Source organism: Colius striatus, chromosome Z (genome assembly GCF_028858725.1).
Source record: "Colius striatus isolate bColStr4 chromosome Z, bColStr4.1.hap1, whole genome shotgun sequence".
Lineage (NCBI taxonomy): Eukaryota > Metazoa > Chordata > Aves > Coliiformes > Coliidae > Colius > Colius striatus.
In genome coordinates this window covers 88,147,969-88,169,932 of record NC_084790.1, presented here as the reverse complement: position 1 = coordinate 88,169,932, position 21,964 = coordinate 88,147,969, and the positions used below count along the sequence as shown (strand labels likewise).

Here is a 21,964-nt window from a genome sequence, read left to right as displayed (position 1 = left end):
AAGAAATCACACGACTCATAGGTCGTATTTTGGGTTAAACCCCACAAGTGTCAGCAAAAACAATAAAAACCGCTTCAAGCTTTGCCTTTTTTAAAAACTCAGACCATAAAAATCCCCCTCGGTACGTACAAAGGAGGTCGAGTATAAAGTTTCCCCATGTCTGAAAAATCCTCAGGAACCGTGACAAGCAAGGAAAGCATTGTTGCTCTGTCTGGAGCCAGCACGCTCTTTGCAGTACCGTGTCGTTACCGTGTCTCGCTTTGGAAGAGGAGATCCCTGTTCCCTAACGCGGGTTTGGGCGTAGCTTGCTGGTTTAGTCCTTCTCAGGTCTTTGGATTCAGCTTTAGGTAAGAGAGAGCCAGAATAAAGCTATTGAACCGAAGTCATCGAGCGCATTTCTTTGTTCCTTCGCGGGTGATTAAGCACTGTCCAAGGTTTCTTGAAAGTTGAATTCATCTCGGGTGTGCCCATGGTAGCAACTCCAAGCACATGGCACAGAAGATGCTGGGATACTCTCTGTACATCCTGGTCTTGCGTATCAGAACACAGAAGAGGAACAACTTACATTACACGGCTCTATAGATTCATAAATATAGGATATATAAATGCAACGTATCTATCTGAGGTTATTTCTCTGTCCAGCGTGGGCAGGATGCGGCACACATCCTGCTCACACGAGTATGTACAGACGTATCTACCCACAGTACGCGCTACCGACACTCCTCTTCTGAGAGCGCTGCTACATCGAAGCCTACAAGAGTCGACAGTGACATGGAAGACGGGACTGTGAGAGGTGCAGGGATAAAAAATGCAGTGGTATTTTCAGGTGTACAGATGAAGGCAATGTTTTGACACACAGGGAGGAACCACGGGCACCAATCTGCAGCGCCCAGCACGGGGAGGCCCGTTGCTGTAGTGTGGGCAGGAGCATCAGGCTGGGCACTACACGGTGTCACTGCACCAGTCCTGGCGTCAGCATTTGAAAGGTCAAGGCCAGCCCACAGAGTCACAGAATGACAGAACCTCAAGGGCTGGAAGGGGCCTCGAAAGATCACCCAGTGCAGCCCCTCTGCCAGAGCAGGATCACCTAGAGTAGGGCACACAGGCACACAACCAGCTGGGTTGGAATGTCTCCAGAGAAGGAGCCTCCACAGCCCATCTGGATACAAGCCTGGGAGGATCCCCAGCACTCTCTCTGCGGCTCTGCCTCGCCACTGCAGCAAGGGAAGGGAGGTGAGGGTGAGGGTGAGGGAGGACAGACGGGGTGTCACCAGCATGTCGTCTCCCACGTGGAATGGAGCAGAGAAAAAGGACGGAAGCCCAGCGCTGCCCGGCACTGCTGCGTGTCACAGGAGGACGCTGCCAGACCGGGACGTGACAGCACTGCTATGTACAAAATGCACAAGGAGAGGCAGCTTCAGTGGGGCCTCGGGGGTGGGAATGAAGGTGAACCTCCAACGTGACCAAAGCACCTCAGCTCCACAGCGTGCCGGCTCACGGCTCCTCACACGAGCTCCCGGAGCCGTCGCTGCGTGTCAGCCCAGACCTGAACCACTCCTTGGCAGCTTTATTCCACGTCTGACTACTGAGCTCCTTTGGATCATTTTCAGATCATGCACCACCTGTCTGGAAATCTACGCTGAAGGGTGTTTTCATTCCTAGAGCTGTCAGTTTAGCTCTGAGATCCCAAATTTACTCCCCAGAAACCTCTCCTGTCCGGAGCAGTCAAGGCTTTTGGATTTTCTCTCTTTAAGTGTCAGCATTGGAAAATGATTGCAGCGGTTTTGCAGGGCAGTTCAAAGGAAGCCCTCACTTAAAGGCAGAGATGGGGCAAAAACGGTACCACCGTGCTCCAGCTCCAAAGAGAAATGTAGACCTAAGGCCTGCGTGTCGTGGTTCGGATCATCGTGATTTTGATCCACTGACACAGCGTGTCCAACAGACACGTCAAGAGGAGCTGCTCAAGTGCCACGTGAGCTGCTGAAACCTCAGGTCGGTTCAGGTCGGGATCTGATCTCCGCGAGTCGGGCTGTGGCTGGGCTCAGCACTTACAGTCACAGAAACAGGTACATAAATATCTATGTATTGCAAATGTTATCCCTGGGGAAGAGAAAGAAGGGTGTGGGTTACTCAATCGATTTCACATACAGAGCTCTAGACAGACAAGAGACCAACTCTACCCAACAAAAACGTGTCCTACCCAACAGACATGTTTTTCCTACGTGGCTCTGGAGAGAGGAGACATACCAGCGTAGTATCCCAACATCTTGCCTTTGGAGTCCATGTAACTCTTAAGAGAGATCCCACGAGGGGCAGAAACAGGAAAAAACATGAATAAACCCACCCTTTTCGGCTGCACAGAGAAACAGAAGTGATTACCTGTACAGAGATCAGTGGGGCTATATGCATTTAGTCGTGCAAGAGGAGACAACGAACTGAAACACAAGAAGTGAGAATCCTCATCTTTGGTATTGTAGCTGTTGAGGTTTTGGTTGCTCTGTTCCTTGTTCTTTTGGAAAAAAAACTGCATAGGCACAAATTAAAGACAATCTTCAACTTCGGGATGACTGAGTTGTCAAATGAAGCAGCAAATCGTACTGGCTTTGCTTTGTTCTCGTTCTTGTCAACCCTTCCTTTGAGATCTGCTTCCTCAAACGTCCGAGATGTCTGTCAAAACACAGTGTGTTACTCGTTTGCTTCCTGACGTGCTTCCTTGGGGCTTTTTTATTTTCTATTTATTTCTATTTCATTTCTCAATGGAACAGTTTGTTGCAGAAGAAGTAGGTGCAGAAAACGTTTCTTTGGTTTCGATTAAGTAGTACATAAAAAAAAGTCTCAAGTGTCTGTAAAGAAGCACAGCCGTGCTGAGCTCGGTGCCACGGGCTCGGCCGGCGCCGGGGCCGGTCACATCCAGCACAGTGGGGCTGCGATGGGCTGCCAGGACTGCGGCTTCGGGGCAGCCACCGGCACCGGGGCTGCAGCAGGGGCTCCTCTGGCATCAGCCACCAGTGCCACAGCTGCAGCCCAGGTTCCCCTGGCATTGGTCATCAGTGCCAGGGCTGCGGCGCCGGATCACCTGGCACCAGCCACCAGCAACAGGGCTGCAGCTGGGGCTCTGTTGGCATCGGCCACCAGCACTGGGGCTGCAGTCGGGAGCTCTTCTGGTATTGGCCACCAGTGCCAGAGCTGCAGCCCAGGCTCCACTGGCATTGGCCACCAGCACTGGGGCTGCAGCCCAGGTTCCCCTGGCATTGGCCACCAGAGCTGCAGCCAGGGCTCCTCTGGCATCAGCCACCAGTGCCAGAGTTGCAGCTGGGGCTCCTCTGGTATTGGCCACCAGTGCCAGAGCTGCAGCCCAGGTTCCCCTGGCATTGGCCACCAGTACCAGAGCTGCAGCCCAGGCTCCACTGGCATTGGCCACCAGCACTGGGGCTGCAGCCCAGGTTCCCCTGGCATTGGCCACCAGAGCTGCAGCCAGGGCTCCTCTGGCATCAGCCACCAGTGCCAGAGTTGCAGCTGGGGCTCCTCTGGTATTGGCCACCAGTGCCAGAGCTGCAGCCCAGGTTCCCCTGGAATTGGCCACCAGTACCAGAGCTGCAGCCCAGGCTCCACTGGCATTGGCCACCAGTACCAGAGCTGCAGCCCAGGCTCCACTGGCATTGGCCACCAGAGCTGCAGCCGGGGCTCCTCTGGCATCAGCCACCAGTGCCAGGGTTGCAGCCGGGGCTCCTCTGGTATTGGCCACCAGTACCAGAGCTGCAGCCCAGGTTCCCCTGACATTGGCCACCAGCACCAGGGCACTGGTCACCAGGGCACTGGTCACCAGCCGGGGCTCTGTTGGCATTGGCCCGCTGTGCCACAGAGCAGCCGCCTGAGCTGGAGAGAGGGTCTGGAGTTTGTGAAGCTTCCCCATCGCCAGACGCCCACCTGCACCAGCGATGACGAAGAGAAAATGGCAAGTTATAAACATCTTTGGCTTGCAGTAATCCTGTCTCTTTGGTGTGCTGTGTTCCCACCAGCTTGGGTAACTGGTGGATAAAGCGAACGTGGGGATGCAAGATGGTGTATTGAAGTCATATGCGGCACATCTAAAACGGTCAGTGGCATCTGAAGGGCTTGTTTCTGCTTTGTTTCCTGCTTGAAAGTACCACAAAATACCCCAAAAAAAGAGAAAACAACAAAAAGACCCTGAACGTTAAACAGGTTTCAGCAACAAGGAGAAACCAGATTCCTGGTAACTGAAAAGGGACGTTTTAACTACCTAATGAAACAAAAAACCCCTCTAGAACTCTCAGAACGTTGTGGTTTGCTTCAGGTACTGTAGCAGCGAGACTGACCTCCTGAGTGTGCATCTGCGCCAGGTACAAGCCCCGAACGTGGGATAAACTGTGAGCTGTGCTTGAGGCTCGTGTGGTCACGGCTGCTCGCTCCCCACCCGGGAGGCTGCGTCCCGGGACGGGCGCTGCAGTGAGCCCGGGCTTGTACCTGCCTCTATAGCTCCTGCCTTTGTGCTTGGTATTTTGAGCTCAAGTGAACTGAACGTTTCTGATCCAAGATCAAGCTACAGCGGCTGATTAAATTAAACAAACTAAAGAAAAACCCCGCAAAAACCAAATCCCCAAACTTAAAAAAACCCCAAAACTTAAGTTTGACTTTTTCTTGCTTTGTTAGCTTTCCCCTAAAACACTTAAAACCATGCCTGAGTTGTAAAAACGGGTTCTCGGGTTCTTTAGCGTCTACGTGTCAGACTTTGTGCTCCGTTGTGGTGCAGGGCGGTGTGGCCAGCCCGGCTCGCAGCGGCACCCCCGCCGGACGGGGCTCTTTGGGGCTGGGGAGAAATGTGCCTCACCAACGACTCCCCTACGTTTCAGACCTGCTTCGCCTGTCCTGAGCATAGTATTGTACAGAAAGAGGTTAACGTCGAACTTGCGCCTGCTAAGACTTGACTAAGAGCCGTGAGAAGTGTCCTGTGTTACAGCTGGGCTTGGGTTCGTTTCCAGGAGGATTGTGCTTTAAGTCATCAGTGAAGGGTCCCGCTGCGAAGCCGATCTCTCCGCCGTTGCCGTGCCGAGCCGTGCCGTGCCGTGCCGCGCCGTGCCGTGCCGTGCCGTGCCGTGCCGTGCCGCGCCGTGCCGTGCCGTGCCGAGCCGCGCCGCCCGCTGCCGTCACGCTTTGGTGCAGGTGCTGGAGGCTGAGGACGAACCCCCGGAGCTCAGGTCGTCCTGCCACTTCTCCAGGCTGCGCCGGCGGGCGTTCATGAAGAAGTTGCTGACGGTGGTGAGCTCCAGCCCCAGCTGCTGCGAGATGGTGATCTGCATTTCTTTGGAAGGACGCTTGTTCTCCTTGAAGATGGCGAAAAGCGTTCTGCGCTGCAGGTCCGTGAAAACCAGCCGGGACTTCTTCTGCGAGTTGTTCCGCTCTTTGTTCGGCTCTTGCTCTTTGCGTTTGCAGGCTGGGGAAGGGGTGGGCACAGACAGAGAGAAAAAGCGAGCGTCAGGGCGGCTGCGAGCCGCGTCCCTCCCGCCGGGTCCCTCCCCAGGCACAGCCCCCGCTGAGACAGCCCCGGGAAAACAGCCCCACTGAGACAGCCCCGGGGAGAACAGCCCCACTGAGACAGCCCCGGGAAAACAACCCCACTGAGACAGCCCCGGGAGAACAGCCCCCAATGAGACAGCCCCGGGGAGAACAGCCCCCAATGAGACAGCCCCGGGGGGAACAGTCAAACTGACACAGCCCCGGGGAGAACAGCCCCCAGTGAGACAGCCCCGGGGGGAACAGCCCAACTGAGACAGCCCCGGGAGAACAGCCCCCACTGAGACAGCCCCGGGAGAACATCCCCCAATGAGACAGCCCCGGGGGGAACAGCCCCACTGAGACAGCCCCGGGGAGAACAGCCCCACTGAAACAGCCCCGAGGGGAACAGCCCCCACTGAGACAGCCCCAGGAGAACAGCCCAACTGAGACAGCCCCGGGGAGAACAGCCCCCACTGAGACAGCCCCGGGGAGAACAGCCCAACTGACACAGCCCCGGGGTAACAGCCCCACTGAGACAGCCCCGGGGAGAACAGCAAAACTGACACAGCCCCGGCAGAACAGCCCCCAATGAGACAGCCCCGGGGAGAACAGCCCCCAGTGAGACAGCCCCGGGGGGAACAGCCCAACTGAGACAGCCCCAGGAGAACAGCCCCACTGAGACAGCCCCGGGAGAACACCCCCAGTGAGACAGCCCCGGGAGAAGAGCCCAACTGAGACAGCCCCGGGGAGAACAGCCCCCACTGACACAGCCCCGGGAGAACAGCCCCACTGAGACAGCCCCGTGAGAACAGCCCCCAATGAGACAGCCCCGGGGAGAACAGCCCCCACTGAGACAGCCCCAGGAGAACAGCCCCACTGAGACAGCCCTGGGAGAACAGCCCCCAATGAGACAGCCCCGGGAGAACAGCCCAACTGAGACAGCCCCGGAGAGAACAGGCCCCACTGAGACAGCCCCGGGAGAACAGCCCAACTAAGACAGCCCCGGGGAGAACAGCCCCCGCTGAAACAGCCCCGGGGAGAACAGCCCACTGAGACACCCCCGTGAGAACAGCCCCCAATGAGACAGCCCCGGGGAGAACAGCCCCCACTGAGACAGCCCCAGGAGAACAGCCCCACTGAGACAGCCCTGGGAGAACAGCCCCCAATGAGACAGCCCCGGGAGAACAGCCCAACTGAGACAGCCCCGGAGAGAACAGGCCCCACTGAGACAGCCCCGGGAGAACAGCCCAACTAAGACAGCCCCGGGGAGAACAGCCCCGACTGAGACAGCCCCGGGGTAACAGCCCAACTGAGACAGCCCCGGGGAGAACAGCCCCCACTGAGACAGCCCCCAGGAGAACAGCCCCCAATGAGACAGCCCCGGGGGGAACAGTCAAACTGACACAGCCCCGGGGAGAACAGCCCCCAATGAGACAGCCCCGGGAGAACAGCCCCCACTGAGACAGCCCCGGGAGAACATCCCCCAATGAGACAGCCCCGGGGGGAACATCCCCCAGTGAGACAGCCCCGGGAGAACATCCCCCAGTGAGACAGCCCCGGGGAGAACAGCCCCACTGAGACAGCCCCGGGAGAACAGCCCCCACTGAGACAGCCCCGGGAGAACATCCCCCAATGAGACAGCCCCGGGGGGAACAGCCCCACTGAGACAGCCCCGAGGGGAACAGCCCCCACTGAGACAGCCCCGGGAGAACAGCCCAACTGAGACAGCCCCGGGGAGAACAGCCCCCACTGAGACAGCCCCGGGGAGAACAGCCCAACTGAAACAGCCCCGGGGAGAACAGCCCCACTGAGACAGCCCCGGGGAGAACAGTCCAACTGAGACACCCCCGTGAGAACAGCCCCCAGTGAGACAGCCCCGGGAGAACAGCCCAACTGACACAGCCCCGGGGAGAACAGCCCCCGCTGAGACAGCCCCGGGGAGAACAGTCCAACTGAGACACCCCCGTGAGAACAGCCCCGAGTGAGACAGCCCCGGGAGAACAGCCCAACTGACACGGTCCCGGGGAGAACAGCCCCCGCTGAGACAGCCCCGGGGAGAACAGTCCAACTGAGACACCCCCGTGAGAACAGCCCCTAATGAGACAGCCCCGGGAGAACAACCCCACTGAGACAGCCCCGGGAGAACAGCCCCCACTGAGACAGCCCCGGGAGAAGAGCCCAACTGAGACACCCCCGTGAAAACAGCCCACAATGAGAAAGCCCCGGGGAGAACGGGCCCCACTGAGACAGCCCCGGGGAGAACAGCCCAACTGACACAGCCCCGGGGAACAGCCCCCACTGAGACAGCCCCGGGAGAACAGCCCCCAATGAGACAGCCCCGGGAGAACAGCCCCACTGAGACAGCCCCGGGGAGAACAGCCCAACTGACACAGCCCCGGGGAACAGCCCCCAATGAGACAGCCCCGGGAGAACAACCCAACTGAGACAGCCCCGGGGAGAACAGCCCCCAATGAGACAGCCCCGGGAGAACAGCCCAACTGAGACAGCCCCGGGAGAAGACCCCCCAATGAGACAGCCGCGGGGGGAACAGTCAAACTGACACAGCCCCGGGGAGAACAGCCCCCAGTGAAACAGCCCCGGGCAGAACAGCCCAACTGAGACAGCCCCAACTGAGACAGCCCCAGGGAGAACAGCCCAACTGAGACGGCCCCGGGGAGAACAGCCCGCAATGAGACAGCCCCGGGGGGAACAGCCCCACTGAGACAGCCCCGAGGGGAACAGCCCCCACTGAGACAGCCCCAGGAGAACAGCCCAACTGAGACAGCCCCGGGGAGAACAGCCCCCACTGAGACAGCCCCGGGGAGAACAGCCCAACTGAAACAGCCCCGGGGAGAACAGCCCAACTGACACAGCCCCGGGGTAACAGCCCCACTGAGACAGCCCCGGGGAGAACAGCCCAACTGACACAGCCCCGGGAGGAGAACAGCCCCCAATGAGACAGCCCCGGGGAGAACAGCCCCCATTGAGACAGCCCCGGGGGGAATAGCCCAACTGAGACAGCCCCGGGAGAACAGCCCCACTGAGACAGCCCCGGGAGAACAGCCCCCAATGAGACAGCCCCGGGAGAACAGCCCAACTGAGACAGCCCCGGGGAGAACAGCCCCCACTGACACAGCCCCGGGAGAACAGCCCCACTGAGACAGCCCCGGGAGAACAGCCCCCGCTAAAACAGCCCCGGGAGAACAGCCCACTGAGACACCCCCGTGAGAACAGCCCCCAATGAGACAGCCCCGGGGAGAACAGCCCCCACTGAGACAGCCCCGGGAGAACAGCCCCACTGAGACAGCCCTGGGAGAACAGCCCCCAATGAGACAGCCCCGGGAGAACAGCCCAACTGAGACAGCCCCGGAGAGAACAGGCCCCACTGAGACAGCCCCGGGAGAACAGCCCAACTAAGACAGCCCCGGGGAGAACAGCCCCCACTGAGACAGCCCCGGGGTAAGAGCCCAAATGAGACAGCCCCGGGGAGAACAGCCCTCACTGAGACAGCCCCGGGGAGAACAGCCCCCACTGAGACAGCCCCCAGGAGAACAGCCCCCAATGAGACAGCCCCGGGGGGAACAGTAAAACTGACACAGCCCCGGGGAGAACAGCCCCCAGTGAGACAGCCCCGGGGGGAACAGCCCAACTGAGACAGCCCCAACTGAGACAGCCCCAGGGAGAACAGCCCCCACTGAGACAGCCCCGGGGAGAACATCTCCCAATGAGACAGCCCCGGGGGGAACAGCCCCCACTGAGACAGCCCCAGGGAGAACAGCCCCACTGAGACAGCCCCGAGGGGAACAGCCCCCAATGAGACAGCCCCGGGAGAACAGCCCCCAGTGAGACAGCCCCGGGAGAAGAGCCCAACTGACACAGCCCCGGGGAGAACAGCCCCACTGAGACAGCCCCGGGGAGAACAGTCCAACTGAGACACCCCCGTGAGAACAGCCCCTAATGAGACAGCGCCGGGAGAACAGCCCAACTGACACAGCCCCGGGGAGAACAGCCCCCGCTGAGACAGCCCCGGGAGGAGAACAGCCCAACTGAGACACCCCCGTGAGAACAGCCCCGAGTGAGACAGCCCCGGGAGAACAGCCCAACTGACACAGCCCCGGGGAGAACAGCCCCCGCTGAGACAGCCCCGGGGAGAACAGTCCAACTGAGACACCCCCGTGAGAACAGCCCCTAATGAGACAGCCCCGGGAGAACAGGCCCCACTGAGACAGCCCCGGGAGAACAGCCCCACTGAGACAGCCCCGGGAGAACAGGCCCCACTGAGACAGCCCCGGGAGAACAGCCCCACTGAGACAACCCCGGGAGAACAGCCCCCAATGAGACAGCCCCGGGAGAACAGCCCCACTGAGACAGCCCCGGGAGAACAGCCCCCAATGAGACAGCCCCGGGAGAACAGCCCCACTGAGACAGCCCCGGGGAGAACAGCCCCACTGAGACAGCCCCGGGAGAACAGCCCCCAATTAGACAGCCCCGGGAGAACAGCCCAACTGAGACAGCCCCGGGGAGAACAGCCCCCACTGAGACAGCCCCGGGAGAAGACCCCCCAATGAGACAGCCGCGAGGGGAACAGTCAAACTGACACAGCCCCGGGGAGAACAGCCCCCAGTGAGACAGCCCCGGGGAGAACAGCCCAACTGAGACAGCCCCAACTGAGACAGCCCAAGGAAGAACAGCCCAACTGAGACAGCCCCGGGGAGAACAGCCCCCAGTGAGACAGCCCCGGGAGAACATCCCCCAATGAGACAGCCCCAGGGGGAACAGCCCCAACTGAGACAGCCCCGGGGAGAACAGCCCCACTGAGACAGCCCCGGGGGGAACAGCCCAACTGAGACAGCCCCGGGGGGAACAGCCCCCAGTGAGACAGCCCCGGGAGAACAGCCCCACTGAGACAGCCCTGGGAGAACAGCCCCCAGTGAGACAGCCCCGGGGAGAACAGCCCCAATGAAACAGCCCCGGGGAGAACAGCCCCCACTGAGACAGCCCCGGGGAGAACAGCCCCACTGAGACAGCCCCGGGAGAACAGCCCAACTGACACAGCCCCAGGGAGAACAGCCCCCGCTGAGACAGCCCCGGGGAGAACAGTCCAACTGAGACACCCCCGTGAGAACAGCCCCTAATGAGACAGCCCCGGGAGAACAGCCCCACTGAGACAGCCCCGGGGAGAACAGCCCAACTGAGACACCCCCATGAGAACAGCCCGCAATGAGACGGCCCCGGGGATAACAGGCCCCACTGAGACAGCCCCGGGAGAACAGCCCCCACTGAGACAGCCCCGGGAGAACAGCCCCCAATGAGACAGCCCCGGGAGAACAGCCCAACTGAGACAGCCCCGGGTAGAACAGCCCCCACTGAGACAGCCCCGGGAGAAGAGCCCAACTGAGACACCCCCGTGAGAACAGCCCCCAATGAGACAGCCCCGGGAGAACAGCCCAACTGAGACAGCCCCGGGGAGAACAGCCCCACTGAGACAGCCGCGGGAGAACAGCCCCCAATGAGACAGCCCCGGGAGAACAGCCCTACTGAGACAGCCCCGGGAGAACAGCCCCCAATGAGACAGCCCCGGGAGAACAGCCCAACTGAGACAGCCCCGGGGAGAACAGCCCCCACTGAGACAGCACCGGGAGAAGAGCCCAACTGAGACACCCCCGTGAGAACAGCCCCCAAAGAGACAGCCCCGAGGGGAACAGTCAAACTGACACATCCCCGGGGAGAACAGCCCCCAGTGAGACAGCCCAGGGGAGAACAGCCCAACTGAGACAGCCCCAACTGAGACAGGCCCAGGGAGAACAGCCCAACTCAGACAGCCCCGGGGAAAACAGTCCCCACTGAGACAGCCCCGGGAGAACATCCCCCAATGAGACAGCCCCGGGGGGAACAGCCCCCACTGAGACAGCCCGGGGAGAACAGCCCCACTGAGACAGTCCTGAGTGGAACAGCCCCCACTGAGACAGCCCCAGGAGAACAGCCCAACTGAGACAGCCCCGGGGAGAACAGCCCCCACTGAGACAGCCCCGGGGAGAACAGCCCAAATGAGACAGCCCCGGGCGAACAGCCCCAACTGAGACAGCCCCCCGAGGTAAGAGCCCCCAATGAGACAGCCCCAACTGAGACAGTCCCCAGGGAAACAGCCCCAACTGAGACAGCCCTCGGGGTAACAGCCCCCAATGAGACAGCCCCAACTGAGACAGCCCCGGGGAGAACAGCCCCCAATGAGACAGCCCCGGGGAGAACAGCCCCACTAAGACAGCCCCGGGGGGAACAGCTCCCACTGAGACAGCCCCGGGGGAACAGCCCCCAGTGAGACAGCCCCGGGAGAACAGCCCCCACTGAGACAGCCCCCAGGAGAACAGCCCAACTGAGACAGCCCCGGGGAGAACAGCCCCCACTGAGACAGCCTCGGGGAGAACAGCCCAACTGAGACAGCCCCGGGAGAACAGCCCCCGCTGAAACAGCCCCAGGAGAACAGCCCAACTGACACAGCCCTGGGGAGAACAGCCCAACTGAGACAGCCCCCGGAGAACAGCCCCCCATGAGACAGCCCCGGGGGGAACAGTCAAACTGACACAGCCTCGGGGAGAACAGCCCCCGCTGAGACAGCCCCGGGGAGAACAGTCGAACTGAGACACCCCCGTGAGAACAGCCCCGAGTGAGACAGCCCCGGGAGAACAGCCCAACTGACACAGCCCCGGGGAGAACAGCCCCCGCTGAGACAGCCCCGGGGAGAACAGTCCAACTGAGACACCCCCGTGAGAACAGCCCCTAATGAGACAGCCCCGGGAGAACAACCCCACTGAGACAGCCCGGGAGAACAGCCCCCACTGAGACAGCCCCCGGGAGAAGAGCCCAACTGAGACACCCCCGTGAGAACAGCCCCCACTGAGACAACCCCGGGAGAACAGCCCAACTGACACAGCCCCGGGGAGAACAGCCCCACTGAGACAGCCCCGGGGAGAACAGTCCAACTGAGACACCCCCGTGAGAACAGCCCCTAATGAGACAGCGCCGGGAGAACAGCCCAACTGACACAGCCCCGGGGAGAACAGCCCCCGCTGAGACAGCCCCGGGAGGAGAACAGCCCAACTGAGACACCCCCGTGAGAACAGCCCCGAGTGAGACAGCCCCGGGAGAACAGCCCAACTGACACAGCCCCGGGGAGAACAGCCCCCGCTGAGACAGCCCCGGGGAGAACAGTCCAACTGAGACACCCCCGTGAGAACAGCCCCTAATGAGACAGCCCCGGGAGAACAGGCCCCACTGAGACAGCCCCGGGAGAACAGCCCCACTGAGACAACCCCGGGAGAACAGCCCCCAATGAGACAGCCCCGGGGAGAACAGGCCCCACTGAGACAGCCCCGGGAGAACAGCCCCACTGAGACAGCCCCGGGAGAACAGCCCCCAATGAGACAGCCCCGGGAGAACAGCCCCACTGAGACAGCCCCGGGGAGAACAGCCCCACTGAGACAGCCCCGGGAGAACAGCCCCCAATTAGACAGCCCCGGGAGAACAGCCCAACTGAGACAGCCCCGGGGAGAACAGCCCCCACTGAGACAGCCCCGGGAGAAGACCCCCCAATGAGACAGCCGCGAGGGGAACAGTCAAACTGACACAGCCCCGGGGAGAACAGCCCCCAGTGAGACAGCCCCGGGGAGAACAGCCCAACTGAGACAGCCCCAACTGAGACAGCCCAAGGAAGAACAGCCCAACTGAGACAGCCCCGGGGAGAACAGCCCCCAGTGAGACAGCCCCGGGAGAACATCCCCCAATGAGACAGCCCCAGGGGGAACAGCCCCAACTGAGACAGCCCCGGGGAGAACAGCCCCACTGAGACAGCCCCGGGGGGAACAGCCCAACTGAGACAGCCCCGGGGGGAACAGCCCCCAGTGAGACAGCCCCGGGAGAACAGCCCCACTGAGACAGCCCTGGGAGAACAGCCCCCAGTGAGACAGCCCCGGGGAGAACAGCCCCAATGAAACAGCCCCGGGGAGAACAGCCCCCACTGAGACAGCCCCGGGGAGAACAGCCCCAATGAGACAGCCCCGGGAGAACAGCCCAACTGACACAGCCCCAGGGAGAACAGCCCCCGCTGAGACAGCCCCGGGGAGAACAGTCCAACTGAGACACCCCCGTGAGAACAGCCCCTAATGAGACAGCCCCGGGAGAACAGCCCCACTGAGACAGCCCCGGGGAGAACAGCCCAACTGAGACACCCCCATGAGAACAGCCCGCAATGAGACGGCCCCGGGGATAACAGGCCCCACTGAGACAGCCCCGGGAGAACAGCCCCCACTGAGACAGCCCCGGGAGAACAGCCCCCAATGAGACAGCCCCGGGAGAACAGCCCAACTGAGACAGCCCCGGGTAGAACAGCCCCCACTGAGACAGCCCCGGGAGAAGAGCCCAACTGAGACACCCCCGTGAGAACAGCCCCCAATGAGACAGCCCCGGGAGAACAGCCCAACTGAGACAGCCCCGGGGAGAACAGCCCCACTGAGACAGCCCCGGGAGAACAGCCCCCAATGAGACAGCCCCGGGAGAACAGCCCTACTGAGACAGCCCCGGGAGAACAGCCCCCAATGAGACAGCCCCGGGAGAACAGCCCAACTGAGACAGCCCCGGGGAGAACAGCCCCCACTGAGACAGCACCGGGAGAAGAGCCCAACTGAGACACCCCCGTGAGAACAGCCCCCAAAGAGACAGCCCCGAGGGGAACAGTCAAACTGACACATCCCCGGGGAGAACAGCCCCCAGTGAGACAGCCCAGGGGAGAACAGCCCAACTGAGACAGCCCCAACTGAGACAGGCCCAGGGAGAACAGCCCAACTCAGACAGCCCCGGGGAAAACAGTCCCCACTGAGACAGCCCCGGGAGAACATCCCCCACTGAGACAGCCCGGGGAGAACAGCCCCACTGAGACAGTCCTGAGTGGAACAGCCCCCACTGAGACAGCCCCAGGAGAACAGTCCAACTGAGACAGCCCCGGGGAGAACAGCCCCCACTGAGACAGCCCCGGGGAGAACAGCCCAAATGAGACAGCCCCGGGCGAACAGCCCCAACTGAGACAGCCCCCCGAGGTAAGAGCCCCCAATGAGACAGCCCCAACTGAGACAGTCCCCAGGGAAACAGCCCCAACTGAGACAGCCCTCGGGGTAACAGCCCCCAATGAGACAGCCCCAACTGAGACAGCCCCAGGGAGAACAGCCCCCAATGAGACAGCCCCGGGGAGAACAGCCCCACTAAGACAGCCCCGGGGGGAACAGCTCCCACTGAGACAGCCCCGGGGGAACAGCCCCCAGTGAGACAGCCCCGGGAGAACAGCCCCCACTGAGACAGCCCCCAGGAGAACAGCCCAACTGAGACAGCCCCGGGGAGAACAGCCCCCACTGAGACAGCCTCGGGGAGAACAGCCCAACTGAGACAGCCCCGGGAGAACAGCCCCCGCTGAAACAGCCCCAGGAGAACAGCCCAACTGACACAGCCCTGGGGAGAACAGCCCAACTGAGACAGCCCCCGGAGAACAGCCCCCCATGAGACAGCCCCGGGGGGAACAGTCAAACTGACACAGCCTCGGGGAGAACAGCCCCCGCTGAGACAGCCCCGGGGAGAACAGTCGAACTGAGACACCCCCGTGAGAACAGCCCCGAGTGAGACAGCCCCGGGAGAACAGCCCAACTGACACAGCCCCGGGGAGAACAGCCCCCGCTGAGACAGCCCCGGGGAGAACAGTCCAACTGAGACACCCCCGTGAGAACAGCCCCTAATGAGACAGCCCCGGGAGAACAACCCCACTGAGACAGCCCCGGGAGAACAGCCCCCACTGAGACAGCCCCCGGGAGAAGAGCCCAACTGAGACACCCCCGTGAGAACAGCCCCCACTGAGACAACCCCGGGAGAACAGCCCAACTGAGACACCCCCGTGAGAACAGCCCCCAATGAGACAGCCCCGGGGAGAACAGGCCCCACTGACACAGACTCGGGGAGAACAGACCCCAGTGAGACAGCCCCGGGAGAACAGCCCCCAATGAGACAGCCCCGGGGAGAACAGCCCAACTGAAAGAGCCCCGGGGAGAACAGCCCCACTGAGACAGCCCAGGGGGGAACAGCCCCCAGTGAGATAGCCCCGGGAGAACAGCCCAACTGACACAGCCCCGGGGAGAACAGCCCCACTGAGACAGCCCCGGGAGAACAGCCCAACTGACACAGCCCCGGGGAGAACAGCCCCACTGAGACAGCCCCGGGAGAACAGCCCAACTGACACAGCCCCGGGGAGAACAGCCCCCGCTGAGACAGCCCCGGGGAGAACAGTCCAACTGAGACACCCCCGTGAGAACAGCCCCTAATGAGACAGCCCCGGGGAGAACAACCCCACTGAGACAGCCCCGGGAGAACAGCCCCCACTGAGACAGCACCGGGGAGAACAGCCCCCAGTGAGACAGCCCCGGGAGAACAGCCCCCAATGAGAGAGCCCCCAGGAGAACAGCCCAACTGACACAGCCCCGGGGAGAACAGCCCCCACTGAGACAGCCCAGGGGAGAACAGCCCAACTGAGACAGCCCCAACTGAGACAGCCCCAGGGAGAACAGCCCAACTCAGACAGCCCCGGGGAAAACAGTCCCCACTGAGACAGCCCCGGGAGAACATCCACCAATGAGACAGCCCCGGGGGGAACAGCCCCCACTGAGACAGCCCCGGGAGAACAGCCCCACTGAGACAGTCCCGAGTGGAACAGCCCCCACTGAGACAGCCCCAGGAGAACAGCCCAACTGAGACAGCCCCGGGGAGAACAGCCCCCACTGAGACAGCCCCGGGGAGAACAGCCCAACTGAGACAGCCCCGGGCGAACAGCCCCAACTGAGACAGCCCCCCGAGGTAAGAGCCCCCAATGAGACAGCCCCAACTGAGACAGTCCCCAGGGAAACAGCCCCAACTGAGAGAGCCCTCGGGGTAACAGCCCCCAATGAGACAGCCCCAACTGAGACAGCCCCGGGTAGAACAGCCCCCAATGAGACAGCCCCGGGGAGAACAGCCCCACTGAGACAGCCTCGGGGAGAACAGCCCCACTGACACAGCCCCGGGGAGAACAACCCCCACTGAGACAGCCCCGGGAGAACAGCCCAACTGACACAGCCCCGGGGAGAACAGCCCCCAATGAGACAGCCCCGGGAGAACAGCCCCCACTGAGACAGCCCCAGGAGAACAGCCCAACTGACACAGCCCCGGGGAGAACAGCCCCCGCTGAGACAGCCCCGGGGAGAACAGTCCAACTGAGACACCCCCGTGAGAACAGCCCCCAGTGAGACAGCCCCGGGAGAACAGCCCCCAATGAGAGAGCCCCCAGGAGAATAGCCCAACTGAGACAGCCCCGGGGAGAACAGCCCCCAATGAGACAGCCCCGGGCGAACAGCCCCAACTGAGACAGCCCCCCGAGGTAAGAGCCCCCAATGAGACAGCCCCAACTGAGACAGTCCCCAGGGAAACAGCCCCAACTGAGACAGCCCTCGGGGTAACAGCCCCCAATGAGACAGCCCTAACTGAGACAGCCCCGGGGAGAACAGCCCCCAATGAGACAGCCCCGGGGAGAACAGCCCCACTGAGACAGCCCCGGGGGGAACAGCCCCCACTGAGACAGCCCCGGGAGAACAGCCCCCACTGAGACAGCCCCCAGGAGAACAGCCCAACTGACACAGCCTCGGGGAGAACAGCCCCCACTGAGACAGCCTCGGGGAGAACAGCCCAACTGAGACAGCCCCGGGGAGAACAGCCCCAACTGAGACAGCCCCGGGGAGAACAGCCCCCACTGAGACAGCCCCGGGGAGAACAGCCCAACTGAGACAGCCCCGGGGAGAACAGCCCCCACTGAGACAGCCCCGGGAGAACAGCCCCCAGTGAGACAGCCCCGGGAGAACAGCCCAACTGACACAGCCCCAGGGTAACAGCCCCCAATGAGACAGCCCCGGGGGGAACAGCCCCCACTGAGACAGCCCCGGGAGAACAGCCCAACTGACACAGCCCCGGGGAGAACAGCCCCCAATGAGACAGCCCCGGGAGAACAGCCCCCACTGAGACAGCCCCGGGAGAACAGCCCCCGCTGAGACAGCCCCAGGAGAACACGCCAACTGACACAGCCCCGGGGAGAACAGCCCAACTGAGACAGCCCCCGGAGAACAGCTCCCCATGAGACAGCCCCGGGGGGAACAGTCAAACTGACACAGCCTCGGGGAGAACAGCCCCCAATGAGACAGCCCCGGGAGAACAGCCCCCAGTGAGACAGCCCCGGGAGAACAGCCCAACTGACACAGCCCCGGGGAGAACAGCCCCCACTGAGACAGCCCCGGGGAGAACAGTCCAACTGAGACACCCCCGTGAGAACAGCCCCTAATGAGACAGTCCCGGGAGAACAACCCCACTGAGACAGCCCCGGGAGAACAGCCCCCACTGAGACAGCCCCGGGGAGAACAGCCCCCAGTGAGACAGCCCCGGGGAGAACAGCCCAACTGAGACAGCCCCGGGGAGAACAGCCCCCACTGAGACAGCCTCGGGGAGAACAGCCCAACTGAGACAGCCCCGGGGAGAACAGTCCCCAATGAGACAGCCCCGGGGAGAACAGCCCAACTGACACAGCCCCGGGGAGAACAGCCCTTAATGAGACAGCCCCGGGGAGAACAGCCCAACTGAGACAGCCTCGGGGAGAACAGCCCAACTGAGACAGCCCCTGGGAGAACAGTCCCCAATGAGACAGCCCCGGGGAGAACAGCCCAACTGACACAGCCCCGGGGAGAACAGCCCTTAATGAGACAGCCCCGGGGAGAACAGCCCAACTGAGACAGCCCCGGGCGAACAGCCCCAACCCCCCGAGGTAAGAGCCCCCAATGAGACAGCCCCAACTGAGACAGTCCCCAGGGAAACAGCCCCAACTGAGACAGCCCTCGGGGTAACAGCCCCCAATGAGACAGCCCCAACTGAGACAGCCCCGGGGAGAACAGCCCCCAATGAGACAGCCCCGGGGAGAACAGCCCCACTGAGACAGCCCCGGGGGGAACAGCCCCCACTGAGACAGCCCCGGGGGAACAGCCCCACTGAGACAGCCCCGGGAGAACAGCCCAACTGAGACAGCCCCGGGAGAACAGCCCCACTGAGACAGCCCCGAGGGGAACAGCCCCCACTGAGACAGCCCCGGGGAGAACAGCCCAACTGAGACAACCCCGGGGAGAACAGCCCCCACTGAGACAGACCCGGGAGAACAGCCCAACTGAGACAGCCCCAGGGATAACAGCCCAACTGAGACAGCCCCGGGGAGAACAGCCCCACTGAGACAGTCCCGGGGAGAACAGCCCCCGCTGAGACAGCCCCGGGGTAACAGCCCAACTGAGACAGCCCCGGGGAGAACAGCCCCCGCTGAGACAGCCCCGGGGTAACAGCCCAACTGAGACAGCCCCGGGGAGAACAGCCCCCAGTGAGACAGCCCCGGGGAAAACAGCCCAACTGAGACAGCCCCGGGGAGAACAGCCCCACTGAGACAGCCCCGGGGGGAACAGCCCAACTGAGACAGCCCCGGGGGGAACAGCCCCCAGTGAGACAGCCCCGGGAGAACAGCCCCACTGAGACAGCCCCGGGAGAACAGCCCCCAGTGAGACAGCCCCGGGAGAACAGCCCAACTGACACAGCCCCAGGGTAACAGCCCCCAATGAGACAGCCCCGGGAGAACAGCCCCCACTGAGACAGCCCCGGGGAGAACAGCCCCCATTGAGACAGCCCCGGGAGAACAGCCCAACTGACACAACCCGGGGAGAACAGCCCCCATTGAGACAGCCCCGGGAGAACAGCTCAACTGACACAGCCCCGGGGAGAACAGCCCCACTGAGACAGCCCCGGGAGAACAGCCCAACTGACACAACCCGGGGAGAACAGCCCCCAATGAGACAGCCCCGGGAGAACAGCCCCCACTGAGACAGCCCCGGGGAGAACAGCCCCAACTGAGACAGTCCCCAGGGAAACAGCCCCAACTGAGACAGCCCTCGGGGTAACAGCCCCCAATGAGACAGCCCCAACTGAGACAGCCCCGGGGAGAACAGCCCCCAATGAGACAGCCCCGGGGAGAACAGCCCCACTGAGACAGCCCCGGGGGGAACAGCCCTGGTGAGAACAGCCCCGGGGGAACAGCCCAACTGAGACAGCCCCGGGGAGAACAGCCCCACTGAGACAGCCCCGGGGAGAACAGCCCCCAATGAAACAGCCCCGGGGAGAACAGCCCCACTGAGACAGCCCCGGGGGGAACAGCCCCCAGTGAGACAGCCCCGGGAGAACAGCCCCACTGAGACAGCCCCGGGAGAACAGCCCAACTAACACAGCCCCAGGGAGAACAGCCCCCAGTGAGACAGCCCCGGGGAGAACAGCCCCAGTGAGACAGCCCCAGGGAGAACAGCCCCCAGTGAGACAGCCCCGGGGAGAACAGCCCAACTGAGACAGCCCCGGGGGGAACAGCCCCCACTGAGACAGACCCGGGAGAACAGCCCCACTGAGACAGCCCCGGGAGAACAGCCCCACTGACACAGCCCCGGGGAGAACAGCCCCCACTGAGACAGCCCCGGGGATAACAGCCCCCAGTGAGACAGCCCCGGGAGAACAGCCCCAGTGAGACAGCCCCGGGAGAACAGCCCAACTGACACAGCCCCGGGGAGAACAGCCCCCAGTGAGACAGCCCCGGGGAGAACAGCCCCACTGAGACAGCCCCGGGAGAACAGCCCCCAGTGAGACAGCCCCGGGGAGAACAGCCCCAGTGAAACAGCCCCGGGGAGAACAGCCCCCGCTGAGACAGCCCCGGGGAGAACAGCCCAACTGAGACAGCCCCGGGGAGAACAGCCCCCAATGAGACAGCCCCGAGGGGAACAGCCCAACTGAGACAGCCCCGGGGAGAACAGCCCCCAGTGAGACAGCCCCGGGGAGAACAGCCCCACTGAGACAGCCCCGGGGAGAACAGCCCCACTGAGACAGCCCCGGGGAGAACAGCCCCCAATGAGACAGCCCCAAGGAGAACAGCCCAACTGAGACAGCCCCGGGGAGAACAGCCCCCGCTGAGACAGCCCCGGGGAGAACAGCCCAACTGAGACAGCCCCGGGGGAACAGCCCCCAATGAGACAGCCCCGGGTAGAACAGCCCAACTGAGACAGCCCCGGGAGAACAGCCCAACTGACACAGCCCCGGGAGAACAGCCCAACTCAGACAGCCCCGGGGAGAACAGCCCGCACTGAGACAGCCCCGGGGGAACAGCCCCAACTGAGACAGCCCCCGAGGTAACAGCCCCCAATGAGACAGCCCCAACTGAGACAGTCCCCAGGGAAACAGCCCCAACTGAGACAGTCCTTGGGGTAACAGCCCCCAATGAGACAGCCCCAACTGAGACACCCCCCGGGGAGAACAGCCCCCACTGAGACAGCCTCCGGGGAACAGCCAGGGCTGGCACCCGTCTCCCAGGCAGCTCGGCAGCTGCAGAAATCGTTTGGGATGGGCACTCGATGGTTTTGTCACCCCAGCACGGAACTCGCAGGCGATGGGAGAGCTCGCCCTGTCCGACCTGAGCAGAGCCCTGCTGCTGCTCACTCGCCGTTCCCAAGCAGGGCACGACTCGGAGGTTTTCCACGCTTTTTATAAAGCCACCGCCTGGGAAACACGTTTGCTCTTCCCTTACGGCCGTGTGAGAATTAACAGCTGCGCTTATCTGGTGTCGGTCCAGCACAGAAAACGCGAAGCACATCCCCGCAGTAGCTCAAGGATTAAGTCTCTGCAGAAACGCCTCGTGTGCTGCAGCACAGAACAACTGCGGATTACTGTCTTTTAACGCTTCCATAATGTAAACTCCACCCCCTGGGTAACGCACAGGGAGGAGGGAAAAAACAACTGGAAACGGCTGTTCACGCGTTTAGAATAAATCTACTCGTATTTTGGGACTTGCAGCCTTTTCTTTCGTCTGCCATTCCGAATGGAAACAATTACCGTGGGCACAATGGTGAAGGCAGGAGCCCCCCAGGCCCTCTTTGTTAGCAGAGGGGACAGAACAGCTGAGCGAGCAGAAACTACGCTCCCCCCTCCCTGTGCTCCCCGCACGATTTGCAACACAAAACCCCATCCATCTGGACCTGCGGTGCGTTTTCTGGGCAGCATCTGAAGCCTGACAGCGAGATTCCCACCAGGCAGGCCCTGTGCAGGGGAACCCAGGCGTCCCTCTGCGCCGATTCCCCCTGACGCCCACCCGGTAGCGGGGATGCTCGCAGCACCCGCCACAACGGAGCCTCTCCACAAGCTCTCCACAGGACAGAGAGGTGATGCAGACACATCCCGGACACCGAGGGAGAGGAGGGCCAATGGTCAAAAGCTGCTCCCAGGTTTGCTCTCCTCGTATTCAGGCTGCTCCGCTCCCCGTATTCATCCTCTCCACCCC

General features: G+C 62.5%; 1 protein-coding gene across 1 annotated transcript in view; it reads right to left on the bottom strand.

Annotated features, from left to right (window-relative positions):
* Nucleotides 1-5,165: 5,165 nt before the first annotated feature.
* Nucleotides 5,166-21,964, bottom strand: part of ONECUT2 (one cut homeobox 2) — a 36,110-nt gene continuing 19,311 nt past the window's right edge. Inside the window, exon 2 of the mRNA XM_062018896.1 lies at nt 5,166-5,452. Within this exon, the coding sequence (XP_061874880.1) occupies nt 5,166-5,452 (287 nt within the window). The remainder of the gene's footprint in view (nt 5,453-21,964) is intronic.